Here is a 23168-nt window from a genome sequence, read left to right as displayed (position 1 = left end):
CAAAGATCGCGATTTTCGATATCAAACATTAAAATCATAAAGAACAAGCAACGAGATTCAACAGAGCGGGATATGGCCTCCTCGACGATGATTTCAACATTATTTTAAACAGAATCTATTGCATCTACTCCCGAGACGCCCTCTAACCAGCCACTGTTGCAACTTATTCTGCGCACCCACATTCAAGCAGCACTAGCTAGTTGCGAGGAATCATGGATCGTGAAAGAAGGTAAGCGGGTCGAATCTGCCAGCTTGCCATAGCAGCCCAGCCCCCATTGCATGCGGCTACCTAACCTCTTCACAAAGCTGACAGTCCTTAGGTTTGACGATGGCCGCCGCGGAGGAGAGAGCTATCGCCCACTTGAGCGCAACTTCCGCCGCTCCCCTCGGCCCGATAACCGGTCGTTTCCACCACGTAACCGTTCACCTATGAGGCCATCTGCAGATACATGGGCACCACCAAGCAGGCCACGACCGCGGAGCCGCTCCCCTGACAACTTTAGGCCACGATCGAGAAGCCCCCCATTTAGAGGCCGTGAGAGAGGCCCAAATTTTGGCAACAGGCCCCGTTCTCCCCCCAGACGACCATCTCCCGGGCGCGATAGGCCTCCAAGGTTCAATCGGAGGTCACGATCCCCGCCTCCGTTCGATAGGAACAGGAGTCCAGGATTAAAGCGTGGCCGTGATCCATCCCCTTCGACCCTCAATGCACCTCGTGCACCAAAAAGAGAGCGAAACAATTCCCCTCCGAGAAATAGATTTGACCGTCCACGGTCTCCTACCTTTAACGAGTCTATGCAGCAGCGAGATGCAAGGTTTGGTGCCCGTAGGCGGTCTAGGAGTGCTGATAGACGAAGCTTGCGAGGGGATCCAAATGGCGGGAGGGGACCACCACCGCCCCCTCGGTCGCCATCTATAACAGAGCGCTCCGGTCCAAATTCAGCTCACGGCTCGGCCGCTACTTCTCGGCGATCTTCTCCCCCCGCCCCGGAAAGAATGAATCGCAACTACTCGACCCCTTCGGGACATGGCCCACCTCCTGCAACGTCACGGTCCCAGTATGATAGCCCCCATTCTCACGGAAACGCGCCTCGTTTTCCTGAAGGAAACAGGAGGCCCTCCAGTCGACCTCCTTCACCATCGAGAAGGCCTTCAGCCAATCTACAATTGCAATCACCACGCGCGCATGAGCCATCGAGACCATCTGTTGAAAACGAACTTGACCGTAGTCAGAGCACTCCAATCAGGCCTCCAACTGGCCCTCGCACTGAAAGCAGCCCTTTAATCCAGACTCAAAGCACCAACGTTCCAGAAGGAATATCCCCTCCTCTCGGCCCCTCTGCGGCTTCGAGGTCAATGAGACAGTCCACACGCGGAGGCCATATGGCTCTATTGTCCGCCCCAACCCGTCCCAAAGGCGCATCTGGACAAAATTTTAACAGGGATGGGCCCCCTACTGGCCCCCGGGAAAATGCGAGACCCGGCCCTGGTCCTGGCGCTAGCTCTATACGGCGTGGCGGCTCCCACGCCTCAACACCACATCACGGACACCCTCCATCTGGCCCTCGAGGTGCAGGAGGGAGCCCTGCGCCTGGTCCCGCACATGAAGCAAGGCCTCGACCACCGTTTAGACATGGAAGTGGGCCATCCGCAAACTACCCGCGTGCACAAAGAACTACCAACCATCTAGCCGGACTACCTACCATTGTCCCTGGGGGTAAAGTATTGCCTTCTGGCCTAGATCCCATCACGGAGAAGCGATTAGCCCAGCTAGAAACCGACAAGGAGAAACTTTTGGAGCAAATTTCTGAAAAACAAAGAGCAAAGCGAGCCTCTCTCAGAGAATGGGAGAAACTCTGCAGAGAGAGTGAAAATGCCGCGTTGAGAACCGATCTTGCAGACGGCCACCTCCAGAGAATGTCTGAAACCGAAGGCATCGGAGGCGGCGTTGCCTTTTAACACTTTTTTTTCCCCTTTCTTTAGGGCATCGCATAGTTTACCATTTGGCGCTTTTGTTCTGCTGTAAGATTATATCTTCCATTCTATTAGTGTATGATTTAATATACCTTCAGCTTGACACACCAATTATGAAGTCCTACGCTAGTCAAACCTCTTGTTTATCCTGTCGTCGAGCACTTTTAGGCAGAAACGAAGCTTTCATCATACAAAGTCTTCCTCGACGTCGCTGGACTTATAAAAAGGGGTAAGTCACATGACTATATACTATTTTATATTATATAATATATTCCAGCCAATGAGATTCAAGTTTCTACTCAAACTCCAGATTTATGGACTTTGTATGAAATATAAAAGAGACGAGATGAAGTTGATCAAGTAGTAGATCCCGTCTCGGGTCGGGCATCAGAAGAGAGAGCGATATGGAAAGATGATATGGCCGATTGCTTTGCCTTAGTTGTAGATGTTGGGTGCTGCATCTCCGCCCTGTCTTCCTGTGGAATCACCGTAAACGACTCCCTGCCAGTGTAATCTTTGCTCTAGTCCAAATTCACGTCTAAAGCATTATTTTATCCCAAACAAGCTACGCTGACGCTGGCGATTTATATACATACAAAAATCGAAAGATCACATGACCTGCTTCATGTGCTCTCAGAATCAACTTTAAACTGATTACGCAGTAAAAAAAGCATCTTGTGGACTTCGTGTCAACATCGGATTTCTTAATCACTTTCAAATTTCAACATCCACACACAGCTGCTACACCTCGAACGAACTGGGCATTGCGTTTCCTTGCCAGATGCAACATCGCAGGTTGCATGAAGAAGAGTCTGTCGTTCCGGATCAAGCTACAATTCCACACCTCATTGGCTGAAGCCGCCTACCATTAAACCCTTCCCCCTGATCGCGGTATCGCATACTATTTTACACCCCTGGAAGACGAGGCCAGTCAGGCATAGGCATCAAGATGAATATTTTCCGGCTTCTCGGTAAGCTCTTAAAGGCGGTTTTGATCCTGTTGGCCTTGGTTTGCTTGGATGGGGAATCAATACACTAATCAATCGGCTCTACTTCTAGCGGACATTTCCCACCTCCTTTCCATTTTCATTCTACTGCAAAAAATGAAGTCATCGAGTGTACGCGCAGGATCCTGATTCCAGTCTTCCCTCCAATTCCAATTGCAAACTAACGCCATTGCAGAGTTGTTCGGGCATATCGTTCAAATCACAGTCGTTATATTTGATAGTCTACGTCACTCGATACCTCGGTATTTTACCCTTCTCTATAGATCCTGCCCTTCTGTGTGGACAACGCATCCCATAAACATTATATTGACCAAATTTGTTCTCGACTCACTAGACCTGTTCTGGAACTTTACCGGCTCCCTATACAACACCATTTTTAAGATTCTGTTCATCTCTTCTTCTGCGTACACGATTTATTTGATGCTCAACGATTATAAGCCAACCAACGACCCCAACATTGATACCTTCAAAGTTGTATACCTTCTCGGCGCCAGTGCTGTCCTAGGAATATTATTACCCTATAAGTACACAGCCTCCGAGGTAAGTGAGCTACTGGGAATCCCCCAACATACATTCATCTGGAAAATATCTAACAAGGGTCAATTCTGCTACTTTAGATTCTCTGGGCCTTCTCAATCTGGTTGGAATCGGTCGCAATCTTACCACAGTTGTTCATGCTTCAGCGAACAGGCGAAGCTGAAACAATAACGACCCATTATCTCTTCGCGCTAGGCATATACCGTGCTCTGTATATTCCCAACTGGATCTACCGATACTTCTCCGACGGATATTTTGATCCTATCGCAGTGGTTGCCGGTATCATCCAGACCGTTCTTTACGCAGATTTCTTCTGGATTTACTTCCACAAGTCAGTATTCAAGGGCGGTTATCATGCCCCGGTCACTTCCTAATTCATAATCGGCATATCTAACAATAGTTTCTTTCCATAGGGTCCTCAAGGGTCAGAAATTTTCGCTACCTGTATAAATCATAAGGCCATGTTTCAGGAGGAGGTGGGCTTCAAGATTTCTACAATGTGCCTTGATACCTACTACCAAGGAGGATGACCTGATCAATTTAGCTTTTTAACTTTTCATTCAAGCCTTACATCAAACGGGGGCAACACAGGCGGTATGGACCATTTTTATCCTTTAACCAACAAGAACATTTGTAATAAATGCGTTACCCGGAGTTCCTTTATCCTAGGTATCTCCCAAGAAAATTTTTTTTTTTTGATTCCTCCGTGTTTATTCATGAGGCTGGACTAATGGCGAGACATGGTCTCTGTTATAGAAGGAATGCGACCATTGTCTTTTCTTTTTCTTTTTATTCGGTATCATCTCATTTTCCCACCTTTTCTTTTCTTTTCTCTTTCTGTTCCTTGGTTGCCTTGTCTTAGGGTTAACCTCTAAACTGTCTTTAATAACTAAGCTGAGACGAAAACTTATGTATTACTATTTATTGCTTTACTCATTCTAGAGGCTTAAATGATCCATAGTCATGTCGTGCAAGTGTAATAATATATCTCAAAGTAAGCAGAGTAAAGATATCAAGGCACATGTAAATAGTCTGCATGGTTAAATTTTGAGTGAGCCCGCAATTCTCTGCAGTATAACATATAAAACGGGAAGTTATTGAGAACGAATAAAAGGGACTTGATAGACAATACAGTAGTAGTGTATTCTTCAACGCCCCTTTTATTGACGTGAAGGTCAGTCTGATATTACAAAGCTGTAACCCCTTCCTTCATATGGATTTCCTGTGCATCGAGGACGGAAAAAGTAAACCTAAAAGTGAGAGAAAAATAAATAAAACCAAGAAAAAGGCAACCAACGAGAAAAGCTCAAAAAATAATCATAGTAAAAGATGTTCCCAAATACCCCGTGCGTCCCTGAGTTTCCATGCGATAACGTTGAAAATAGCTTCCATATTCCATTGTAACCCCTTGCATTTCCCATAATCAAATGTTTGAAAGTGTTATATAATATGTTGCGGGTAACTTTTTTGCGTTATTGGGTTTCCGTGGGTTTCCGTCATTAGTATTGATATATTAGTGAAAGGGCTTCCTTCTGTGTGGCTTCCTCGGTGGATTTTTAATTAACAAAAGTCCAGATTGGAACGAGTAAGTAATTTTAGCCTGAGTTGTTATGAAGGATGTTAAGAAAAGTGAGAGAAAAATAAAGATGTTGAAAGGTGAAATAAAGCCAGAAATATAGCGAGATTGAAAATATTTAGCACGATATGTCCTGTATGATGCTGAAATTTCCGTAGAATAGCTATCAGGGCACGATGGCATCATATCATGGATGCCTATTGTAGCCATCTCCGTATCGAAAGGCATAGAACATTGGAACAGCTTGGTATTCAAGAAGATTCACAAAATGCCTTGGTCTCTTAATAATGATGAGATTCCGGAAGATGCTGGGCTTCGTCATAGGTAGAGTGGTAGTCTAGGTGGTTTGATGGCATGGACAATGTTGTTGATAATCCATGGTTACCCGCAGCACTATTCGTTTCACTGCCTGACGTCAACGTCCTTGGGAGCGAGGCCCAACTACTCGCTGTCGAGGGAACGGGATGCATATGTGAGTTATGATATTGGTTCGACAAGCTTGTGTGATGTGGGGTTGGCGGCCAGGTTAGTGCGGATGGAATATTGGACTGATTATGATTAGCGTGTGGAGCCTCCGCTCGTGCAGGATATGGAACCCCTGGCCGGCTTATAATGGATTCTCGGCGAGAATCTGGCGGTGAGAGAAGATATGGTGAAGGGCCTAATATGTGATCAGGCTTAGGAGAACTTCTGCATGAGGTTGGGGGTGTCAACCGAGATCCCCCTCTTCGAACTTGACATGTTGGGCATATTTTAACGAAGCGTGATATTAGCTCTTTTGGTACCCTGGGTAAATGTGGCGTGTCAATAAGTTTCAGAGGAAAAAAAAATGTTGTACTCCCACTGGTTCCTGGTTCACGAACGGTGTGGCTTACCATGAGTATATCCTCCGAACCTGGGCTGAAGTCTTATCACGACCTCCATGTTGGCATTGTTGGTGTGCCCGAGTCAAGATTTTGAAAAGCTTTTCACGTATTGCTACTGGCTTCCCTTCATGACATATCATTTTTCGAGACTGTGATCAGAAAAATCTATATTAGCAAGAAGTTCCATCATTTATGTATATCTGTTAGAGGCGCAAATCAAAAAGATGAGACAAACCACAGGCGTTCTGCTGTCATTAGGCTCCAGTCTGAACATTTTCTTCACCCAAAACCTAGAGCAACATTAGACACTAGGCTAAAGTACTTAAATCACAAATTTTGGGTTCCATGATATATGTTCATTGAAGGGTGTTTCTTCATGCACTTTTCATTTTGAAGAACGTACCTGAACTGGGCAGATTCAATCGCGGTATCCTTGGGATCAGTGAGCACGATTTTAATGTTTCGAGCTCTCCTTGAATGGATCAAGGCTTTGTCTTGCTTCTTGACGGAAAGGTCCTCAACGTAGCTGTGCAAATTCATTAGTTTCCACGGAGTTGAACTGGCTCGGCTTTTGCAGCCTAAGTGAGGAGGCAGTTACCTCTTCATGAGCTGATCAAACTCTCGAACATCTGGGAACCCGTCCAGGGCAGGAATAACGGGCTCTGACAAGACCGTTTGTTCATTGCAAGATTCCTGGGCTTCGATTTCTACCTCCCACAACGGCTCATGCATAGGGAAGAGTCGATGCGGTGCTGGAAACCTGGGCTGTGACAGATACTGAGGGTGGCATTGATATCCGGCAGAGGATGAATGGGTGGGAAGTGAAGAATGTTGCGGAGCCTGCGTATACATTGCTTGTTGTGAAGGGTATGAGGGAGGAATGGAGGTAGCCTCAGCAGAGTGGTGATTATATGGTGCCAGAGCCTGGTGGCTCGAATATGATTGATTGAATGGCGGCTGCGAGAAGTTATACTGATTGTTCCTGCCATAGGTGTACTCCTGGTCCTCGTCATGATGCTGATAATGATGTGACATGATTGCCGGACCGCCTGATGGGCCAATTGATGGTCTTTGGTTATGGGTTTGGTGCTGATGCTTCCTGTGATCCTCCAAGAGAGTGCTGTCAGGAGCTAGTAACCTCAACGCAAGGGTAGAAGATGGGTCGGTAATATCATGAGCTCGTGAGATCGTGTTTGCATTGAAGGGGGCTGGGGAGAAATGAGAGTTGTGGGAAGCAGTATTGACACAGGAACGGGAGACTGTATCGCACGCCATTGAAGGAGGAAAGCAAATATCGCAGCTATTTTTTTCCTTGTGTTTTTGCTTTCCAATTTCTCCTTATATTCTTTAAGCTGGCGAAGAAATAGCAAAGTGTTCTTCTCAGACGGCACGAGGGGCCGAAAAATGGAGGGAGAAGAAGAAGACCACACTGACAGGCGAGATGTTTCCACAATATCCCTAACACCCAGCTGTTTGGCGTTCGAGTATGCGGATGCCGATTAAATAAAGAAGTGGAACTAGATCACAGATACCCGCGACTAAGAGAAGCGCCAGCACGGACGGAGATATTTTATAACAAGAGCTGATCTGAGAGTTAGCGTCATGTGAACCGGGGATAGCCTCGATTGACTGAAGATGATCAACGAGCGGGAACGCGGGTGCAGGGTTCAATTAATAGTAAATCAGACAGTAAAGGTTTTGTAGAGTCGATGTCCAAAAGAAAATAAAGAGTCCAGAGGTCCTGATAAGCAACCGGGTTGCAATGGCTTGAATTGAGTGACCAGAAGTCAGGAGATAAATACAACCCAGCAAGAGGCGGGCCGAGCTCTGGAATGCTCGGAAAGGGCTTTTCCTGGCACCTCAGCAGAAGCACGGAGAGGGCGGGCAACGATCAGGTCAGAGGAAAAAAAGTATTAATATGATTTGGAGAAACGTTGCAGCTCTGGATGTCTCTCTTGAACGGATTTTTTACCTTTCACTCGTCGACCAGGTACCTCTCTGGCACCTTGCAAGGTACGACCGATTTGCATTGTAGTCAGCATTCTTTTTAAGGGGATCCAAGAGTGAATGACTGGCTGATGCAGAGAGCTGCATGGGTTCTGGCCAGTAATACGGTTTGACGCCGTCCATATTGATTTTTTAGGCTGCAAAGGGAGGGATTGGAGATGTGGTGGTGGCTGAAGGGATGTTGGAAAAGAAAACATGCCAATTTTTTTCGTTCTTTTCCCTTCTCCCCACCTTTCGAGTAAGAGAAAAAAATATAAGTTTTTCAAAGGGGGGAGATAGGATTCGTCAGGGTTCGTTGATCGACCCAAGACCACATGGATCAAGGGCATACGAAGTGGCAGAAATAACCCTTTTTCAAGAAAAAAAAAAAGCTGATCCCGCTGTTCCAGTACTCCATAGTTACCAGCCCTCTCTGAGAAGTACATTGTACTCTGTACTGTGCATCGTTTGGAGATTAATAGGGCACCCCAAAAAGTAAGGCTGTTAGCCTGTCGGGAGGGTCTAGACATGCCAAAACTCGGGCATATACATAGTAGGAACCGGGGGCCGCACTAACTCGTCACTAATTAGGCCCGCTTTAGTTATCGACCTTTTCCTTTTTCCCCTGTACTTCTGGACAGGAATAATTGCTTTGTGATTTTTGCTTTTTCCTGCTTCTCGTTCCTCGCCCTCTATCTTCTGTTTGGAAGAAAATTTCAGCGTTATTTATTTCCCTTCAAAGTCATTCTCCTCGAGAGAAAGAGGGCGTAAGGGGATAGTTGGCCTATATGATAAGTTAGTAAGAAGTAGTTTTATCCTTGTTAGCTAAGGTCGATGCTCTTCAGGCAACATTCCGTATAATCAAAATACAATAACCGTTGTACGGAGTCAACAACGAATGGGGAACGACCTACGGAGTATTATAGTAGCGGACAGTCGGGACGAGAGGCGAGGCCAAAAAAAAAAAAAAAAAAAAAAAAAAAAAAAAAAAAAAGGAAGAAGAATGGGAGTAAGCGGGAGTAAAAAGAAGAAGATCTGGCTTCCGAGAAGCCGCTTTCAAGTCTCTCTTGGCTTCAGCCCCCTTTTTATTGCGAGAGATAATAATTTATATTACTCCGGAGATGTGCTTGATATATCGTTTAGGCCCGAATGCTTTTCAGTGATCCAATGGAGGCATTTTGATAGAGTTCCGTGGCGTCAAAAGATGAGAGTGACTGTCGGTCAAACCGATGTACAGTGTACATAATATGTAACTCTCTGGAGTTTAGCAGCCTGCTGGCTCCCGCTGCCGCTGCTGCTATGAAAAGCTAGATGGTCAATTTCCCCTTCTCTCTCTCTTTCTTTCCTTTTTTTTTTTTTTCCTTCTCTTCAGCGCTATCAAGTCAGTAAAGAACTATGTCGAAGTTGCAGAACACTGGTGATTAGCTAGTCCCCTCTCCGCCAAGTTGTTTCGCATGCTCCTGACGAAACCCAGGACTGGCCTAGGCGGGAAGACGCCATGAGATCGTGGCGCCCAGTGGTCGAATAGGACGACCTGTCTTAATTTTCAGTGATACTCGGGGTTGAGCAGGTCGAAGGGTGTTGTTGAAAAGGGGAGAAAAGAAGAAGAAGAGGTTGACGTTCGAAGTTTGACGTTGGAAAGAAGTTTCTAACTATAAACGGCACTCGGCAGCAACCTTCTCTTTCTCAATCTCCATCAAACCCTCCGATAGAAATAAAATATCATATATATAAGAAAAAACACGCATGGCTTCTTCACACGCTACGACAGTTACGATCTCAACTAATATTTATTACTAAGAATCAATTTTGGGAGGAAGAAGAAAAAGAAAGCAAGGAGGAAAAGGGAAAAGAAAAGGCGCCATTAAAAAGAAAAGTTGGTTCGGTACGGGAAGACGATCCACAGATGTGGGAATCCATCGAGCTGGCGAGCAAATACCAGAAGGCTTCTTTCTATATTTAATAGTTGATCTGGTCCATCGGGGTTATGCTCCATATTATGTGTTGCTATATCGAGTGCATGGTCTACCTCAGAACGTGTTAAGTTGCTTCCTGGCTGCTTGACAATCCCGGGCGCAATCTCGCTAACCAGCATATATACAGGAGTCGATATATATTTATGTATGTATATGTATAGATATATATGGGTATGGCGCCTTTTCCCCTGGATTTGTGCACAACGAATGAACCTGTCAGACCAGCCTCAAATACTCCATGTACGACGGCAAAGTACATAATCTGTATGGGCATACATACATATCCTCGCCATGCATCCAAACACAGGGCACTACGGGGCCTTTCGTTATGCACTCCATCTGTCCCGAATTTCATGCTTCCCTGCCTCATCCCTGTGTGTATATGACCCTCTCCCCTCCCCCATTTATATACGTCTTCGCCTCTAGATGCTTTCTTCTTGCATTGCATCTTAAATATGGTACTCTGTGCCTGTGCTCTTCTACTTCCAAGGACGGGTCAGACGGCGGGCGTACAGAGTACGTCACTTATATACTTACTACTTGAATCCGGGCAAGCAATTGTCGGATATATATTAATGACGGTCTTCGATCCCACCATTTCGCCGTCTTCCATAGTGCCTACCTGGTGTTTGACATGGGGGAGTCCACACTTGAGCGTCCATAGAGACTATGGCTTAGAGCGTGGAACCCAGCAAAAAGCTACAAACATGAAATTAAAGTTATATAATATACAACGGGTTGTATGGAACGTGTATGCATCAAGAATACTCGCAAAAGGAGACATGCACAACGCATTGTTGCATACGCATCATATTTCGCCCTCTCGCCCCGTTCCGGTCCGCCTCAATAAAGCAGCGAAGCTGTCTGAGGATAGTCTCAAGTTGGCGGCCTTTTTTTTTTTTTACTTTTATTGTGTCTTCCCTACCGCTTAGTGATTCGTAGGCGATGCATTGTATCACGGCCACTCCCTGTTCCCCCTCCCCCACAGGATCTTTTGTACACTTGTACACTTTTGTACTCCGCCCCAAAAGTGCTATGTCGAAGATTCTTCTCCTTTTCCCTTCATTTTCCACTTTTTCGCTCTAGTTGCTTATGCGGCTTTTTTTCTTTTTTCCTTAGAAGGTGGGCCAATCTCTCATTACGGACATGTTCACTTTTCCCGTAATGGCCTTCCAAGGTTGAGCAAACGAGAGTGTGGTGACGGAATAAAGGACAAATGTATGAGAGTGGATAGCGAAGGGAATTGTCGATCTATCAATAGTAAAGAGTACGGCCAGCAACCGGGAAGAGGCCAACCTGGGCTCTTTCGTGACTAGCAAGGGTCATACAGAATATACCATAAGCTGTACATATAGTAATCTGTAGCCAACGTCTAGAACGAAAGCTGACACCTGGCAGCATCCAGCATACCCCAAATTATCATGCTGCGAGGCGCGGGATAGGTACGGGGATTAGAGATGCCGCTGTAGTCATTAATCAGTGTTCCCAGATAGCAGAATCAATAGAGAAACGAATCCTGGGTTTGCATAAATCAAACGGGATAAATAAGTAGGCATCCACGTACTTATGGCGAGGCAGGGTATTCCGGAATTTAAATGCCCCCCGGCTCGACTTAGTAAACCCCCACTCAGTAAGTCTTCTCATCTAAAGAGTAATCTCTGCTTCGTGCTTGCATTTCCTTAGGATTCCTTTCCCGTATTTCCTTATCACCTAGGGTGCTATAGCCGATGGCTGCACTGACATGGCTGCCCTTGATTGCAGAGGTTTCGGGCGTCAAAGCTCACCTTTTAACCTTTCCCTAATCCTCGTTAGGCGGACGGGATTTTCGGGAAAGCTGGAACTGAAAGGGCCTTTTGCGTTGTGCATCGCTGTCAATCTCTTCTTCGCATCACCTTTTTCAATTCTTTTTTCCTCTCTCCCTCTCTTTTGATCTCGCGACTTTTGTCCTGCGGGTCACGGCCTTTGTCACAACATCAGGGAGATTGGCAATCGGAGAGCAAAAGACTACAGGTCGAGATACACAACATAGCTTACCAACATAATCGCCGCCGCTATCGTCACAGCCTCCGTTTGTATTCGCCGGGGAGAGCAACAGAGGCATCCGTGCGCCTAGTTCTGCATAATATGAACCTGATTAGGTAAATGGCACTGTCTATCTGCCGGGTTGTGTGTCGACAGATCAATTTTTTTGCGGGATTTCAAGAATGCATGTCATTGAGATAAACCTCGTGTACTGCTGCAGCCGCTCAGACAAGATAGAAATTAAGGGAATGGTTAAATTCCCACGAATAGGACCCGACAAAAAACAAACAAAGTTTCCCAGCTGATTTTACTGGCTGGGGAGCGATTATGGAACACTGGAGTGGAGGAGTTGCAAGGTGGGGAGGAGATGGATGGCCAGGCGCGAATTAACTGCCTCCTTTCACCCTGGCCTCGTTTTGCCCTACTTTCATTCAATAGTCAGTCAAAATGTACGAGCTATTTGTACCGGAACAGTGTTCCCCGAAGAACCAACGAGGATCAGTAGCGAGAGAGAAGCAAAGAAAGGCGGGTAGGAGTGTCGTAAATAAAAATATATCTCCGCCCATCGACGAACAGGTTGCTATCCCGCCAGCCCACCTTGACAAACGGATTGAGGGAAGATGGGGGCAAACAAGGGACGGGGACGACGGGAAATGCCCCTACTTGCAGTGCTAGCGCTTTCCCGCATGTGTGGTTCCTGCGCATGTAAGGTGCCTTCGTCAAATACGAGCTCAGGCTCAGGATTCACAATCAAATGTTAGGTTGCTGGTTGGTTGGAATAGCCAATTTCCCTGGGGAGAATTTTGAGCGTAAAAAAGGTATCAAGGCTCCCATTACTCCCATTACTCGAATCAGCCCAAAGGAGGCAAGCAAGGCGACCAGCCAAAGAGCGGAAAAGGCCATTAATGAGCTGGTAAGAAAAGAAGAAAAGCTAACCGCTTTCGCACAGTATGACTATGTGGACGATGCAAGACCATGGGTGCAGATCCTGTCGCTAGGGGTTGACCTATAACTTTCCCCCAAGCACAACCGAGCTTCTCCTTAAAGAGAAGGCATTCGTATTGTTGGCCAACTTGCCACGATCGCAATCGCATATGTACGTGAAATGGGTGTACATATATGCAAGTACATACAAGGCTGATGAGAGGCCCCTGGTTAGGGTGTATATATACTCCATACACCCTTTTCTAGAGTATTCTCCTATCTCTTATGTCCAAAACCAAGGATGAGCGAGAAGCGCTTCTAGGATTTAGACTCGAGATCACCGTCATTCTTAACCTTGCTACTTGCTGCAGCTGAAGCATAATTCAGCAACGCCTCTTGCGCCAGGCATTATCGTCATGGCCACGGCCATGGCCATGGGCCATACTCATCCAACCTGTAGACCTATGACATGACGTCAGTCGACTGATTAACCAGGAAGCCATGTCTGCCTACCTTTTACTAGGAATTGCATCTATACGAGATGTATACATATGTAGCTGTTGGTGAAGGGGTTGCAAGTTTGTGGTGAAATATTGACAAGGAGCACATAGAACGAGTCCCAGAGAGAAAGAATTTAAAAAAAAAGAAAAACCCCGAAAAACTCCTTAGTAAGTCGGCCAGGAAGCTTCAAATTGCACAAGCCAGGACTGCTATCATCCGTGTATATACCACTATACGCGCCTGTTCTTAATATCATTTCCCGGTTCTGGACTTCTTGAAGGATGAACTGGGCTCAGAAAGCAGCGGCAGCATGTGTTTGTAGTTTGCGGAAGTCCATTATCTTGCCGATATATAGGCTGGGAAGGTCCATACGATGGTCACTGAAATAGCCGAGCTGGCCCTTAGTGCACTGCAAAAGCGCAGTCCGTATACTTTGTATACCGCTTGAAGGGATAGACACTCCCACGGGCAAATGCCTTCTAGGGGTAAAAGAACCGCAGGTACCAAGCTAACAGTCAACATGTATCCGTTCAAGTTTTGCTTCTCTTAATAGCTCTGTTAAGATGTCAAAACCCGGCCGAGTAATATAATAACTCGCTAGGAAATGATGGATTCGAACCAGTTATCTCTTGTCTGGTTCGCGGTTGACCAAGAATAAGAACTGAGAAAATGCTATCATTAATTAAACTCCTACTAATTAATATATTGTCGTCAAGTCATTACCGGGGGTTAATAACGGAGATGAGTAGGCGGCAATTACCTTCCATCCAGCCCGTTATATGGCCCCCACCCAAATGGAGATGTTCGTGATAAATCGTCATAAAAATAAAACAAAAAAGGCCAACGAAGAAAAAAAAATCCAAAAAATAAAGCCGCATCCACCCCCACCCCGATATTGGCTGGTCTGTATCGCAGCCATGCGCCGGACAACACTTGCAACCAGATGCATATAAATACCTCATAAGGCGAGGTAAGGTAAGGGAAGAGGGAACGGAACACAACAAAACACAAAAAACGGCGCTTCGCAATTCTATCGTGGGTATTGGTACTTTGAGGCGTCGAAGTAGTCACCACCTCCAAAAATAAAATGAAATGAAATAGGATAAGGGGTATATGAATAAAGCGGGATTTAGCGGCCTGGGCAAGGCATATCAGACAGCTTTGCCCTTACCTACTAGGTTACGAATGGCCCAGCGCCATTCATCACCCAGTCTGGCTCGGTCTTCATTTATCCACTTGCCGACTTTTCGTCTCCATTTTTCTTCCTCGGCACGCTGTCGTTTGATAAACTCAGGCCCAACGTCGAACTCTTCTGTAATCGCCCATTCGTCTGATGATTCGCCTCCACTTTTATCATCCAGATTCATGGTATCGGCTTCAATGCAACCTGGGGAAGATGGGGCGGTGGATGCTACAATGGACTTTCGAGGGTGGTCCTCCAGATCGTCAAGGCCAGCAAAAACATCCTCCTCTTCATCAACGGAAAGTGATGGTCCGGATTTACTTCCCGGTCGGGAGTTAGATGCTTTAAGCCAGCACATACGCTGGGGGTCGAACACCATTCCGCCAACCACCTGGGATCCTGAAATGCCTCCTACATTGGAGATGAGGGCTGGGGACGGTTTTAAGGACGCAGGCGTTGGCTGCGTCTCGAATGCGGCCGTAGCATTCTCATTACCTTCCCACTTGTAAAGTGCAGGGTTATATTGCATACCTTTGACATCTGTAAAGTTGAATTAGTAGAAGCACGTTACTGAAGAAGGTTTAGTAAATGTTCTAGAATACTCACTTTTAGCGTCATGGACCCCATTACCCATTGGCTTGATGAGATGGGGTCGGCTAAGGGAGTGTTTATGGCCATGGCGACTCCGTGGAAGTGAAGGGCTGGCCAGAGGCCGATTGCTAGGCTGGGTCTTCCAGTTTACGCTCAGAGAAGTGAGTGGGCCGCCGTGTAGGTTGTTACCCATTGATATTATGCGCTGCTCTCGTGCATTCCGGGATGCATTTGTGTCCCGCGCAAATCTAGGCGTTGAGTCCTGCGCTGGTGGGCTTATCGGCCCTGTGGATGGGACGGGAGTTTCTGTCCTCGGAGCTGTGATGTGTGACTGACTCAATTTGCTTCGCAGGGAGCGTGGTGCACCGCGTTTAAGGGGAGCCTTCATGAATCTGCTCTCAAGGGATGCGGAGGTTGGAAGGTCATCAAATATATCAAGTTCAGTACCATCACCAAAGTTCTTCCGGCGAGTGGGTTTAGTGATGGTTTGTTTTGCGGTAGCAGCGATGGTATCTCCAGAATAGTTTATAGGGCGACCGGAGCTGTCGTAGCGTGTTCGCTTTGAAGACCTAGATGTAGATCTTGGGTTCATAAGCATGTCCCCTGAACTTTCTGAGTCGGTTCGACGGAAGTGTCGACTGGATTTGACACTGACATGATGAGATTTGCTCGGGGATACGCCTGCTGGAAGGAAAGGTACCTGGGGCCGGCGTTGCGAATGGAGACGAGATTCGGTTCCATGACGGTCAACTGGTGTTTTGGGACGAGATGTGGCTGCTGGCTTACTGTGGCTGACCTGCCTTGACGGGGAAATTTGGGGTTGGGAAGCAGTGGCTCCTCCAGATGAAGGGCGGATAACGGGCGCTGAACGCTTGGACTTGAGCATCTGCGAGTTGGTGCTCACAAGTTCACCTCGTAACACCTCTTTGGAAGGCCTAGTTCCGAGGACTCTTCGACTGGGTGGCGAGAGGTTAGATACTAGAGAGTTCGGCAGTGGTATATTTGTTAACGATGAATGCGCTGTGTGACCACTTAAACGGGAGTGAGGACGCCTTGGAGTTTGAGAGACAGGCGCCCCACTTTCGGAAACAGGTTCCAGATAGGTAGAATGAGGTCTCTCGTGGGTAGAGAGTCGTGGTATCCGCGTACCCGCAGTAGAAGCCTTGTTGGTGAATGTAATGCTTGTTGCCCCCCGTCGAGGAGGCGTTGACGGCGGTTCAATTCTTCGTTTCACGTTTCGATTAAGGGTCAGCTTTCCAGAGTCAAAAGCTTCGCCATCTCCTATCTCGATGCCCGAAAAGAAATCATCATTCATTTGTTCGCTATGTTTCGGGCTCTTACCACTGGGAGTGGTCTGTTGTCCAGTGGGTGTTTCCGGGATACTAGGTGGTGGTGATTGTGGCCTGTTCCTCCTTTGAAGTGACTTCTCGAGGTCCAATGGGCCGTCTGGGAGGATCAACCCGTCAATGCCATCGTCTTCGCTTTCGATGGTTAGGCAGCTTGACATGCTCGGGCTGAGAGCTCCTACGGATGAGCTACGGTTGGAGCGGCCATCCCTTCGGGTACCCCCAAAACGGACACCAATGCTGCCTTCTGCCCATTCAGTGTCAAAATCATCGGACAGAAAATCGGAAGTAAGGGACACATCCCGGCGTTTGGAGAGGCGCAGAGGTGTACCATCATCGGGCAAGATTAATTCAGACTCAAAATCATCATCTTTCGCACGCGTGTCTAGTCTTGTGGGTGTGTTTGTGTGTTGGTTAGATCGAGTCTTGGTGATCTTTATTGTAGATACGTCACCAAACAACATGTCCTCCTCTGTGTCACGAAATTTGACGAGGTCCTGGAGGACAAAAGAATGGGCATCTGCCTGTTTATCAAATTTCGGAGCAGGCAAAGAGTCCAAATGAAGCAATGAATCCGGTGCCGTAGTTTCGTGGTATAGTTTGACCTTGGGCTTTGCTTCAAAAGCTGAAAGGTCAAGGTCTTCCAGCCAGTCGTCTCCCACAGTAGCTTTTTGTTTCCGGCCACCCAGCCTCTTTATTGACCCTCCGAGCAATGCCGAAGTTGGTATATCAGGCGGGATCGGTATCCCTGCATTCTTAGCTGATATGATTGCGTCCTGATTTGGCGAGTCATCGCTAGGGTTCAGTAAGAGCTGCCAGCTTTCATCGTCACCCAAATTAGAATCACGGTCTGACCTCCAAGAACGTCGAGACGAGATTGAGTCGCGGTGGCCCGACGGGCGAACGGAAGATCCTGTGACGGACGTGGTAGCAGAGACCGTACGCAGCTGTATGCCATCACCACAGTGTAGGTCTTCATCATCGTCCCAGCACTCAATCTCTTCTTCCCTCTGTTTGTGCGTGATTAAAGCGTCCATGTTGGACTCCATGACCACCAAAGTTTCGGGCAAAACGTCGGAGGCTTCATTAAGAACTCGACGAAGAGTTACCCGCAGAACGGTGTCTTCCTCCTTTTCAATTGTGGCTTGTAGAATATATAATATACGACGAAAAAGTAAATGGAGGGACGAGCGAACGTAGGGTTTATGGGTTGACAGGATGGTGAATGCGTTGCAAAAGGGGCGCGGCAAGAAAAAACAAGGAGAAAAGAAAGAAACAGGGTCCACACGCGGTCGAACCCCCGGGTTTTGGTCAGTGGCGAGGCTGTCGACGAAGAGTAAAAAAGGAGAGGGGGTTGGAATGAGCGAAAGGAGTTGAAATATCAGGGGCTTGGAGAACAGGGCGTCTCAGACAATTTGCGGTCGTTGTCTGATACAGACCCTTGGGCGGTCGTTTCGGGGGTTTGGAAAAGAAAGGGAGAGGTTGGGACCCAGGAAAAGGCGCCTAAGCTGGTTCTGGACAGCTAAGCGATGCGGCTAAGATGGGGCGCGCTTTGCGACGCGCTCAGCTGACTCAGCCGCCAGTGTTGTTCTTCCAGCAAAGGGAGACAGCACACTTGGCTCCAGGGGAGCGCATAGGCGGCGCTGAAGCTGCAGTAGCGGTTAATCCTTTACTATTAGTAGCTATGGGCGGCAGCCTTACTTGGTTGGCAGAGGTTGAATCGCGACGAGGTAGTGGACGCGCAGCACCGCTTACTGGTCGATTTCTTGGGCGTCGTTGGGCAGGGTTGATTGCTGACCAGCGAAAAGAGTTGTCAGCGTTGTTCGCAGTTAATTGGACGACCGGGATGATTTTTTGGGATGATTTTTTGTTATGAAGTTCTCACCGTCTCGCCTGTACCCAAGCAGCACCCAATATATGCAGTCTAGCTTCGTCTTTTTTCCTCCTGGTTTCTCTCTAGCTTATTCGTCCTTTTTGTTTGATGTTTGTTGGCTAAGACGAGGCCGGGTATCAGTCATGTGACTGTCCTTATCGCTAGCTCTAGGCAGCAGCTACTCTTACTATGTGATATATTCTAAGGAATATTTGGAACAACCAATTTATATCTCTCCCTTTTTTTTTCATTGTATAGATTGTGTTGCACTGAGTTACTGGCGATTAAACAGCCCTTTGGCAATGTGTCACGATAGCGTCCTTCGTATCCCGCGGAGTGATAGATCCGGCGATTATGCACTGATCAAAGTATCGAAATCTGGAACTTCTGACTTGGACTTGCAGCTTATTGGAACTGAAGGGGAGAATCCTTATGTTGGATTTTGTAAGTATTCCTTTTTTCCGGCCCAGAAATTGTTTTTATACAGCCGGTAACACTGTCTCACAAGTATATGACTTCCAGTGAAGTCGAGTGGAATTAAGAAGCTACGAGCCCGAAACTACCGCGGCGATGACGATGAGTGGGCTGCAATTCTTTCATACTCCTTTGGCCAAATCCAAAAGTCCAATGTAGACGCAGAATGGATTTCTGGGCTAGAAGTTCTGGCTTCAGTACAGGCAACTGGCGACGATGATGAAGAAAACAAGGAACTGCACATCACCTTGAGAAAACGGATTGACTCCATCACGGTATGCACCGATAAACGGCTCGATCGACCACCTGTGTTTGAAACTAAAAACGCGTGTTAGCAAAAACTAGGAACTGTGACCCTAAAGCAGGACGATGAACAAGCAATTGAATTGTTTGAATGGACCGGGATGGCTGTGTCCAAGGCGAACAACCTAGGAGAACAAGTTTCTACCCTACATGCGAAGTGTCAGGAGGCAGAAGACACAATAAATAAACTGAAAGCTCAGTTGGACGAATTCATCGAAACCAAGAACCAACACGATGAACAGTTGATCGGGAAATTCGTTGGGCTACTGAATGAGAAGAAATCCAAGATTAGGAGTCAACAGCGTCTATTGATGAAAGCCAAGGAGAATCCGGAGACAGGTTGGTTCACAATACCTGTTATGATATACATGCGGTAACTCAATTGCTAACGAAATGTAGCCGCTCAATTAGAACGGGAAGCCGCTACAACAGAAATACCACAGAAGTCTTCTCGTAAACCTGCCACAAGCAGACGATCTAAACGAAAAGCAGACGAGCCACCCCCCGAAGAATCGGAAAGCGATGACGGTTTTGACGCAATGGATATCGACAAAAAGGACAATGTTACCGAAGTAGACCAGGATAGTATGGATGAAAGACAGGATACACCCGAACCTCTAGAGGATGAGACGGCATCAGAGTTAGACGACGAGGGACCTCCTGCTCCGGCACATAAAGAAGGGGGAAGGGCAGAGATAAACCGTAAAACCACGCCCGCTGCTTCGTCTGCAAATACTACCTGGAATACTCGTGCGTCTGTAAAACCCGAAGTTGCAGAGCCGCCACCGCCGCGAGAATTGCCGTTTGGCAAGAAAAATGTAGCGTCGAAACCAGTTGTTGAGACGAATGTGGACGGTGAAACCGACTCTGAAGACGATGAGCTGTAACGATGCCGTTTTGGTAGTTATACCTTGGCTATTCTATTCCTTGCGCTGGGGATGGCGACGTCTCAACGTGGAACATCTACGGTAAAACATGAAGTAATGAAATAAATAATAGTTATGTCACGATTCCTTCTTCCTGCTTTTCTCTTGTACAGGGTTATCTCTAGATTAAATCAGCTCCAACTTGTATAAAAAACAAAAATCCCCGCATCAGCTTCCCTGACCCCTTTTCTTTCCCCTTTGCCACGCAAAACAAGGGCCACTTTTCTATCCATATTGACACGTACAAAAAAGATGGCAAGGTAGGACATATGTGGATGATGCTACAGGTCACAAACACTGGTGAAAAAAAAGATAGAACGATGTAGAAAAAGGTAGAATATGTATATAGACAAAAATCGAGAGCAAAGGAGAATGAAACGCCTAGAACCGCAAAGAGAGTACATAGAATCAGGTTGTTTTGACAACGGCAGGGAATGCATGGGGGGGACAGGGCTAGGGGAAGGAGGTAGATATATCTAAGACTTTAGCCTTGAACCGCTTGGGCTGTAGCTGAGCTCTCGCCCGCAGCCATAAAGTTGGTTTCTGGGTTTCCAGTTTCTTTGGCGGCCGAACATCTTGCCATGGTCGTTGAGCTGTGGAGTAAGTCAGTATATTGGTGAATTAGCAAAAGGGAGAATGGGAAGGCGGATTAAATACATACCTTCTGGAAATAACGTCTGTGAAGTAGAAATTCTCGATTGGCTTCTTCAGTGGAGCACCGGTTGCTTTGCTGCCTCGGTTTTGGTCTACCAGCTGCACTTTGCTCAATGTGGCGAGAGATGAGGGCTCGACGATATCATATCTTCGCAGGGCAGGGCTGATTTCCTCCATGCGATCTCTCAGCATTTCAACATCGTCATATGGCAATGGAGCGCTGAGGAACTCGCTGACTGCTCGGATGATCTTCCAATCTTCTCGGGCAGCTCCAGCGAGAGAGGTGGCGGCACGGGTCATTTGAACACGACCTTCAGTGTTGACGTATGTTCCACTCTTTTCAGTGTAGGCGGCGCCTGGTAGAACGACATCTGCGAGTTGGGCACCACGGTCACCATGGTGACCCTGGTAAATAACGAAGGCACCCTTTGGGATATCGGATTCGCTGATCTCGTCAGCACCGAGTAGCCAGACCATCTTGGGTGCGGTATTGGCGACTTCGGTAGATGGGGTGGTGAAACCGACTTCGTAAGCTCCACCTCGAGATGCAACACGCTGCAAAACGTTGTAGCCTTGCCATTCTGGGGTGATGAATTTCGCGGTGTTCTTATCAATGAAAGATCCAATTGTTTCGAATATGGCCTTGGCATCAGGATGTTCTGCAACTGCGCTTCCAACGATGATCATGGGTTTCTTTGCGGCGGCAAGTTTCTTTCCGAATGCTCCGGTAAGGGTAGTCTTCAGGGCAGCGGCATCGGTTCCGAGATGTTCGAATTCAAAAGTGCTTTCGAAGGACTCTCCAACAAGACCGATCTCAAGGTTAGAACGGAGGTATTGTTTACGAATACGAGCGTTGAGAACGGCAGCTTCGTGGCGAGGGTTGGTACCGACCAGGAGCATAGCATCTGCTTCTTCAATTCCAAAGATTTTGGAGTTAAAAAGGTAGTTAGACCTAATATCAACTCCGTGAGCAATAGGCTGGCTGCCACCAGCTTGGTCCAGAGCAAGATTTTCGGATCCGAGTTTGTTGGCGAGGTCTTTCATAGCAACGAGAGATTCAGTCTCAATTAAGTGGCCAGCGATAGCCTTGAACTCATTGCCCTTGGGGGATAGCGACTTGTGTGCATTTCCAATTTCAGTCAAAGCTTGCTCCCAGGTTGCAGGAACAAACTTGTTATCCCGGCGGATGAGAGGAGTAGTGAGCCTCTGAGTCTTGAGACCATCGCATGCAAATCTAGTCTTGTCGTTGATCCATTCCTCGTTAACCTCATCATTAAGTCTGGGCTGGACGCGCATGACCTCCATTCCTCGGGTGTCGATAGTGATATTGGAACCAAGTGCATCGAGAACGTCAATGCTCTCAGTGTGCTTGAGTTCCCATGGTCTGGCACGGAAAGCATACGGCTTCGAAGTCAATGCCCCAACCGGACACAGGTCGATTACGTTTGCAGACAATTCGGAGTCCAAGTTCTTCTCCAGATAGGTTCCAATCTGCATATCGTTTCCCCGTCCGGTAGTTCCCAACTCGGGGGCACCAGCCACATCATTAGCAAAGCGAACGCATCGTGTGCAGTGAATACATCTGTTCATGGAAGTTTTGATCAAAGGACCAATGTTCTTGTCCTCGACGGCACGCTTTCCTCCGACCTCATGGAATCTTCCTCTGTCGGCACCATATCTCATCGACTGATCCTGGAGATCACATTCTCCTCCCTGGTCACAAATGGGGCAGTCGAGTGGATGGTTGGCAAGTAAAAATTCCATCACACCTTCTCTGGCTTTATGTACTAGAGGCGAGTTCGTCTTGACTACCATTCCGGGTTGAACGGGCCATGCACAGGAGGCGACTGGCTTGGGGGCCCTCTCGACTTCAACAAGACACATTCGGCCTAAATCAAGAAATTGTAAGCCATTTGATCAGGACACTCCAAGGATTCAGTGTTATCGTACAGTTTCCTGCAATCAATAGTTTCCTTTTTTGAAATGTTCAGCGATGTTCTTTTTTTCAGTTAATATGGGTTATATATACTCACTCATGGTAACAATATCTACGGCAACAATTAGCAACTTAAATCCAATATAGCATAGCCAACGCAAGGGCAAGCATACCTAGGGACAGTTGATCCAGCCTTCTCACAGGCTTGGATAAGTGCGGAACCAGCTATATGGCTAGTTAGTATATCGTTATGAATAGCCGTGGGGTGCGCGCAGTACCTTCTATCGATACCTTCTTGCCATCTAAAACATCAATAACCAGTTAGCAGATCATCCGGAGAAGCTTAATATGCCGACAACTGACCAATTGTAACTTCAACTTCCGCCTGCCTGGCGCCCGTCGTGCTGAAAGGACGAGAGTAATTGAGAGCCGTCCATCTCCTTGATCGTGCGGCGACACGGAACAATTGTGGCCGCATGGCTGATGAAGTGAAATAAAAATCAACCTGAGCAA

The 23168-nt window shown here is 47.2% G+C and overlaps 8 protein-coding genes across 8 annotated transcripts; 4 read left to right on the top strand and 4 right to left on the bottom strand.

Moving 5' to 3' along the window:
• Positions 1 to 212: 212 nt before the first annotated feature.
• Positions 213 to 1959, top strand: MCYG_01917 (serine/arginine repetitive matrix protein 1; the record flags this gene model as incomplete). The annotated part of the gene is made up of 2 exons (XM_002848937.1): positions 213 to 229; positions 321 to 1959. 2 exons carry the CDS (start codon positions 213 to 215, stop codon positions 1957 to 1959), a joined length of 1656 nt encoding a protein of 551 aa, XP_002848983.1.
• A 964-nt stretch (positions 1960 to 2923) lies between these two features.
• MCYG_01916 (ER lumen protein retaining receptor) lies at positions 2924 to 4048 on the top strand (the record flags this gene model as incomplete). Its single annotated transcript, XM_002848936.1, has 4 exons — positions 2924 to 2945; positions 3316 to 3521; positions 3599 to 3880; positions 3932 to 4048. The coding sequence occupies 4 exons, from the start codon at positions 2924 to 2926 to the stop codon at positions 4046 to 4048; spliced, it is 627 nt and encodes a 208-aa protein (XP_002848982.1).
• Positions 4049 to 5375: 1327 nt separating this feature from the next.
• Positions 5376 to 6995, bottom strand: MCYG_01915 (conserved hypothetical protein; the record flags this gene model as incomplete). The annotated part of the gene is made up of 5 exons (XM_002848935.1): positions 5376 to 5880; positions 5970 to 6109; positions 6196 to 6250; positions 6364 to 6486; positions 6559 to 6995. The coding sequence occupies 5 exons, from the start codon at positions 6993 to 6995 to the stop codon at positions 5376 to 5378; spliced, it is 1260 nt and encodes a 419-aa protein (XP_002848981.1).
• A 2815-nt stretch (positions 6996 to 9810) lies between these two features.
• MCYG_01914 (uncharacterized protein) lies at positions 9811 to 10558 on the bottom strand (the record flags this gene model as incomplete). Its single annotated transcript, XM_002848934.1, has 3 exons — positions 9811 to 10110; positions 10203 to 10401; positions 10545 to 10558. The coding sequence occupies 3 exons, from the start codon at positions 10556 to 10558 to the stop codon at positions 9811 to 9813; spliced, it is 513 nt and encodes a 170-aa protein (XP_002848980.1).
• A 2006-nt stretch (positions 10559 to 12564) lies between these two features.
• On the top strand, positions 12565 to 13243 carry MCYG_01913 (uncharacterized protein; the record flags this gene model as incomplete). The annotated part of the gene is made up of 3 exons (XM_002848933.1): positions 12565 to 12649; positions 12727 to 12857; positions 13136 to 13243. The coding sequence occupies 3 exons, from the start codon at positions 12565 to 12567 to the stop codon at positions 13241 to 13243; spliced, it is 324 nt and encodes a 107-aa protein (XP_002848979.1).
• A 1277-nt stretch (positions 13244 to 14520) lies between these two features.
• MCYG_01912 (two-component GAP Byr4) lies at positions 14521 to 17538 on the bottom strand (the record flags this gene model as incomplete). The annotated part of the gene is made up of 2 exons (XM_002848932.1): positions 14521 to 15092; positions 15159 to 17538. 2 exons carry the CDS (start codon positions 17536 to 17538, stop codon positions 14521 to 14523), a joined length of 2952 nt encoding a protein of 983 aa, XP_002848978.1.
• A 1126-nt stretch (positions 17539 to 18664) lies between these two features.
• On the top strand, positions 18665 to 20026 carry MCYG_01911 (conserved hypothetical protein; the record flags this gene model as incomplete). The annotated part of the gene is made up of 4 exons (XM_002848931.1): positions 18665 to 18806; positions 18885 to 19111; positions 19172 to 19478; positions 19539 to 20026. The coding sequence occupies 4 exons, from the start codon at positions 18665 to 18667 to the stop codon at positions 20024 to 20026; spliced, it is 1164 nt and encodes a 387-aa protein (XP_002848977.1).
• A 523-nt stretch (positions 20027 to 20549) lies between these two features.
• On the bottom strand, positions 20550 to 23133 carry MCYG_01910 (NADH-ubiquinone oxidoreductase 78 kDa subunit; the record flags this gene model as incomplete). The annotated part of the gene is made up of 7 exons (XM_002848930.1): positions 20550 to 20658; positions 20727 to 22608; positions 22670 to 22692; positions 22753 to 22767; positions 22829 to 22880; positions 22934 to 22957; positions 23019 to 23133. 7 exons carry the CDS (start codon positions 23131 to 23133, stop codon positions 20550 to 20552), a joined length of 2220 nt encoding a protein of 739 aa, XP_002848976.1.
• Between the last annotated feature and the right edge of the window lie 35 nt (positions 23134 to 23168).

This window comes from Microsporum canis, genomic scaffold (assembly GCF_000151145.1).
Source record: "Microsporum canis CBS 113480 supercont1.2 genomic scaffold, whole genome shotgun sequence".
NCBI lineage: Eukaryota > Fungi > Ascomycota > Eurotiomycetes > Onygenales > Arthrodermataceae > Microsporum > Microsporum canis.
Note: the sequence above shows the minus strand (reverse complement) of the source record. Positions and strands in the feature narration are given on the sequence as shown.